Source organism: Sturnira hondurensis, unplaced genomic scaffold (assembly GCF_014824575.4).
Source record: "Sturnira hondurensis isolate 20B ecotype Veracruz unplaced genomic scaffold, ASM1482457v3 Scaffold0004068, whole genome shotgun sequence".
Taxonomy (NCBI): domain Eukaryota; kingdom Metazoa; phylum Chordata; class Mammalia; order Chiroptera; family Phyllostomidae; genus Sturnira; species Sturnira hondurensis.
This window is the reverse complement of record NW_028076699.1, coordinates 10,169,811-10,175,810: the sequence shown is the minus strand read 5'-3', so window position 1 is coordinate 10,175,810 and position 6,000 is coordinate 10,169,811. Positions and strand designations below refer to the sequence as shown.

The following is a 6,000-nucleotide window of genomic DNA, read 5'->3' as shown; positions in this document are numbered from 1 at the left end:
TCCACTGAGCCACACCAGCCAGGGCAGGAAGCAACTATTGATACATTCAGAAACTTGGATAGATCTCAAGGATATTATGCTGAGTAAAAACCAACTTCAAAAAGTTACATACTATGATTTCATTTACACTAACATTCTCAAAATGACCAAATTCCAGTGATGGAAAACAGACCATCGGTTGTTAAGAGTTAGGGTTGGAAGGAGGGTGAACTAGAATTTTTGGGGGGTGATGGAATAGTTCTTTTTGTATGCTGACTGTGGTGCCGATTATGCAAACCTATGATGGTGATATAATTTCAAAATTTCATATATGCCAAAAGGTAAGCCAATGAGTGTGTGTAGAAACTTGTGAAACCTGAAAGGTCTTTAGTTATTAATACTATATGCAGTGTGAATTTCTTAATTTTGATAGTTTCTCATGCTATGTAAGATACTAATTATCGTTGAAGTTCACTGAGTGAAGGGTACCCCTGAACTCTGTATTATTTTTTGTAACTTTCTGGTGTCTAAATTTTTTTTAAGTGGAGAATGAAATGCTATAGCAGAGGACAAAGGAAAACAGTCAATCTAGACATTTTAATTAAATTTAATACATATTTTAGTTCTATTAAAAACTAAAACATTTGAAAAAGTCGCAAAGTTTATAAAACACACTCATACCCAATAATTTTCTTATTCTGCGATAGTTAGAGCTGTATGTTGAACATGGTACATTACCTCAACCCACTATATCGCTAAAGTGTTACTTCCATTGAATTTAACAAATAGACATCTTAATTTAAGAAGACATATACACTCCTTCTAAGAAAAGATCTCAAGTTATTTTTTACAAACAAAACTCTCCTGTTCAATTCTGTAAGGGCTGACTTAGCTAATTTAGGTCGGGTCATGATAACTTGGTCCTTTGGGTGACACTGGGTCCGTGCGGAGCTGCAGCATGCTAGGGAAACAGACCGACTCTTCAAAAGGCACAGCAGAAAAACACAGTTCAGGTTCTGAGCTGGAGAGTGTCTGTTTACCTAAGTTTGTGGAATAACTGATTGCAGGGCTTGTATATTTAGAAAAGGCTTTGGAGATACTGAAAAACTCCCTCACAGAGAGAACTCAGGCCTCCCACCAGCCCACCAACTCACAGACAATCAGGGCACTCGTTTGGGGCTTCGCAGTCAGCTGTTACCAAAACCAGGGTGACCCTTCGAGTAATTAGGAATCATCAAACTGCCAACAGGCGCTGGCTGCTCTAGGCGTCCTCAGAAGACACCCTCTCCTCATATCACGAGGGAAGGGAGTGAAAGGTTTAAAATAATTTTGGCAACTGTCTGAGACGCTTTACATCCAAGAAGGTGCCTACAGAATTCATACTGTTCATTTGCTTTAAAGTTTCAGAAGGTTTCAGACTTTCAGGAAAAACTGGAGTGTCCCTTTCATTTTCTTTTTCAGGATGGTGGGTAAACTCTGCTTTTCCGGTTCGGAGGTTGACTACAGGACTTGATTTAAGGTTCTTTAACAAGAAAGCTGGGTTTTCATTCAACCGCTGTGCTGCTTTTGGCGGAACTTCATTTGAAATATTTCTCAGCACTGGCGTATCTGTGTGGGTGCCCAAGGATTCACAGTTATTACAATTAATTCTTTCACAGGCGTTCCTAGAAGGCTCCTTCTGACGATCAAGGTGTTCAGGTACGGATGTAAGGTTTTGATTCAGTAAATGCTCACTCTTGCTATCTGTGTTCTTCAGGGGCCCCTCTTCATCTTCACTACTGTCACTGCTTTGGATGAGTCCATATCTCTTCATATATTTTTGGGTTGCAAGCGACATGTTGCTTGGTGAAATTAAACTAAGCCCCACTGTGCTCCTGTCTGTATTAATATGCAGAAGGCTAAAAGATGAGTCACCATTGTTCTGGTTTGATCGAGTGAGAGACAGTTGTGACAGCTGATTTTCACTTAGGTATTTCAGAGCTATAGCGTTTGCCTCCATGCTCAGATCCACACCGTTCGGGCTTAAGCCGCTCACGCCAGCATTAGAGAAGGACACGTAGTTCAATCCGGAGATCACCGCCTCAGGGCTGATGCAGGCCAGCACACTGAAAGACACAACAGAGTGGGCCGTCACGTACCTTATGTGGGGTTCCGAGTAACGTTATTCTAAATGCGCTCCAGTCTATAGGGTAACTAAAGGGCTTCCACTCTAAGCCTCGTGGTGCTCTTTATCTGAGAGCTCAGACTTCTAGTAAGTCTTGATGATCCAGATACATTCAAGAGATAAAACTGACAACCTAGAAGGTAAACCCATGACTTACAGACCGAAAGTGGAACAGAAATTAATTTTTTCTAAACTTAAACATCACTCATGGTTTTAAGACAAAATATAGGCCCCCAAATGTAAAAGTTATTGGTAAGGTAAATATGTGTAAAGTAAAACAAAAATAAAAAAATAGAAAGCATATTTGATAATATAACATTACAAGCTCTGGTGAGTACCTCAGAATACTACCTTGTTCATGGCTGAAGAGATCCTATTTGTAATGAATAAAAAACATCAGCCAGTCTCTGGATACAGACTATGGCATGCATATAGACACTGATTTTCTTTTATTAGATACAACCTTCAACTCACCGTGGCTGGTATTATCTCATTAATGTTAACTCTTTGACTTCCTTTCCCTTTATAGCACATACACAGTAATAGCTGCTAATTTTGATGGATGCCGTATTACATGCCAGGCACTCTGCTATGAGTTCATTATCTTACTTAATCCTCACAGAAACCTTTCTTAGAGAGGTCACCCATATCAAATATCTCAACTTTATTGCCCATTGCCATACCTCACATTTCCCTTCCCCTACTTTTCTGTTTTCTCCTTGGCACTTGTGACTATCTATAGCTACTTAACTCACATTTCTTTTCTTTTCTTTTTTACTCACATGTCTTATTTATTGCCTAGCTCCCTTCCGAAAGCCCATGAATTTTTGTCTATTTCTGTCCCCTGCTGCAGTATCCTTGGTGTCTGGGAGCAGGTACACAATTAATACTCACTGAATGAATAAAAGAAGCAGGTACTATTGTTATCTTTATTTTATAGTTGAGAGAACTGATTTTTAACTAATTTCCTTAAGTCGAACAGTAGTAATTGGCAAACTGAGATCAGGTCTGCCTTACTCTCTGGACTCTGTAGTGGTTTTCATTGTACTGTATTCAGCAACTTGTATTTTGCTACCAGTTTTTCTGTTCCCTAAAAATTAGAGTCATTTGCGTACTATTTGTTATGGCAAACAGTATATTCTAGTCAAAGAATAAGCTATAACTTTCCATATCATTCAGTGAGGAAATTCAGCCATTTTACACGTGCCAGCCCCTGGGCGTCCTTACCCCTACAAAGCCCAAATAACTATCAGGTAGTTTCATTCTCATCGTTAATGTTCCCCGAGACCAGCGATGCCACGGCCCAGCAATGGGACAGTGTGCTCCATAATGATGGTCTTTACAAGGACTTCTTCCTCAACCTTCCTGCTAAGGCTGGGAGACTGTCGGAATAAGATAGAAGAGACAGTATCAATTTATCCAGACATTATTCTTTTACGCTATAGTATAGTGATAACGTATTCTGAATATACAGTCCTTTTCTACTTTCTTTGTTTATTTCCTAAAATTATAAGCAGTTTGCATATTAAATTAGAAAATGTGTGCACACTAAAATATATCTATAGATAATATTAATGTAAATAATTTGAAAAAGCAAAGAAAAACTTCTAATCCAAGTAGTTCATTATATACTAAAATGTGTTCAGTGTTTCTGACTAGAGACATTAAAACAGGGTGGCCACTGAGAAGAAAGGTATTACTCCCCAAAGGCAGCCGCACCAAAACCTCAGGGTCCTGCGCAGACAGCAGGCTGCTCTGTGCACTCCAACAGGTGTTGCACAGCCCCCACCTCACAAATGCTACCTGCCTCCCGCTCCTGCCCTGTGGGAGGAATATAAAGCGGTACAACTACGCTGGTGGGTAATGGCATCATCTGCCAAAACCTCACACGCATACACCCTTTGAGCCTGTCTGTCTGTCTGTAGGAATTTATCCTGCAAAGATACTTGTACCAGGACCTGTAGAATGATGTTCACTTGGCATAGTTTGAGATAAGAAGTAATAGATTCAGACTAAAAGGCCATTAACAGAGGACTAGGGTTCACTATATTATAGTACATGGGTCCCACAGAATTATTACGCAGCTGTTTAAGTGCATGAGAAAGAACTGCATATGCCTATAAGGAAAAGTAAGCTATAGATGTTAAGGAAAAAAAACACCACCAAATCACAGCACTCATCACACATGTATATACTTGAACATTTCTAGAAAAACATGAAACAAGAGGAGTAACCTTGGAGGAGTCAGACTGAAAAGTTTGGGGAATGGGGGGCTTTTGTATTTTGTCTGGTGTTTGTGTATGATTTGATGTATTTTTTAAAAATCATGAGACTTTTACTTTCATAACTAGAATACAGCAACAAAAATAATTAACAGAAAACAGGCTAACCTTAACAATATAATTTCCAGATTTTTATTCTCTTTAAAAACAAGCAGGTGCCAAGGTCCTCTGTGATGCAGAGGAGTCTGATCAGACGAGCACAGCCAGTGGGAACATTTCTGAGCAGAAGGCAGCGTTCCCGAAACTACACCCTTGCCGTTTAGGTGGCACAAGTTTGTAACATCCAGAAGCTGGCACCGACACTGTCACTTCCAACAAGACTTTCCAGACACCAGAAACGAGGCAAAACTCACTTCTCTTTCCCCAAGACGCCCAGAGCACTTCGCTGGCATCTTTACCCAGGAGACATCCCACAATATCTCTGTAAATACTTATATAATCCTCTCTCCTGCTAAAATGGAGAATATAAAGGGCACAGATGATTTCTTTTTTTTTTAAATATTTTATTTATTTATCTTTAGAGGGGAAGGAGAGAGGGAGAGAAACATCAATGTATGGTTGCCTTTTGTGCATCCCCTGCTGGGAGTTGGCCTGCAGGGAACTGGCCTGCAACCCAGGCATGTGCCCTGACTGGGATCGAACCACGATCCTCTGGTTCGCAGGCCCGTGCTCAATCCACTGAGCTACACCAGCCAGGGCCTTTTTATTTATTTATTTGTTTGTTTGTTTATTTATTTATTTTAGAGGGGAAGGGAAGGAGAGAGAGAAATATCAATGTATGGTTGTCTCTCATGTCCCCTGATGGGAACTGGCCTGCAACCCAGGCATGTGCCCTGACTGGGAATCGAACCCCGATCGTGTGGTTCACAGGCCTGCGCTCAATCCACTGAGCTACACCAGCCAGGGCTCACAGATGATTTCTTATTCATCACACATGCCCTGAATAAATGATACATCAATTGAACTGAGTAGCAAGTGTATGCCCTTTCTCATGAGATTGTTGCATACATTTAAAATTTATTCACCCTTTAAACAAATTTTAAAATTACCTGGCGTGATCCACTTTGTGTGCATTTTTCTTCACTTTAGTGGGAGAATCCATTTTTACTCCAAGTCTTCTTAGTTGCTTAAGAGTTGCATTAAGAACACAATCTTTGTCTACCAGTCCTGAATCATGTTTTTTTTTCTTTGCATGGTAAACATTTTGGGTTCGGGTACACTCATGGCTGACAATTACTGCATTGGTACACGGTTGCTCCGTCTCTTTGGAAGAGTTATTTAGTAGGTGGTTCACTTGACCCTGATGAAAAGAAAAAGAATATATTTTAAAAACTACTATTAACAATCTTAGGAAACAAAAATATAAATGATAGCCTAAGTAAGGACAGGGAAGAGTAAATTAATATCTTCCCAAATTCTACAAAGTATCAAGTACATTTGCAGGTGAGTCACACCTCACTCCTCACCAGCTTCAGAGCTCGTCAAACCCTGTACTGGCTGTATTTGGACAAGAAAAAGAAGTTTCTGCACTCGGAGCTTGTCCGGGACTCGTTGCACTTGTATGAGACATGATGC

The 6,000-nt window shown here is 40.1% G+C and overlaps 1 protein-coding gene across 2 annotated transcripts in view; it reads right to left on the bottom strand.

Annotated features, from left to right (window-relative positions):
- Positions 1-440: 440 nt before the first annotated feature.
- Positions 441-6,000, bottom strand: part of STIL (STIL centriolar assembly protein) — a 42,703-nt gene continuing 37,143 nt past the window's right edge. For both annotated transcript variants that reach the window (XM_037043334.1, XM_037043335.1), the window contains exons 16-17: positions 5,475-5,725; positions 441-2,084 (exon numbers count right to left, since the gene is read on the bottom strand). In XM_037043334.1, coding sequence (XP_036899229.1) covers positions 1,298-2,084; positions 5,475-5,725 — 1,038 coding nt within the window. In that variant the 3' untranslated portion in view covers positions 441-1,297. The remainder of the gene's footprint in view (positions 2,085-5,474; positions 5,726-6,000) is intronic.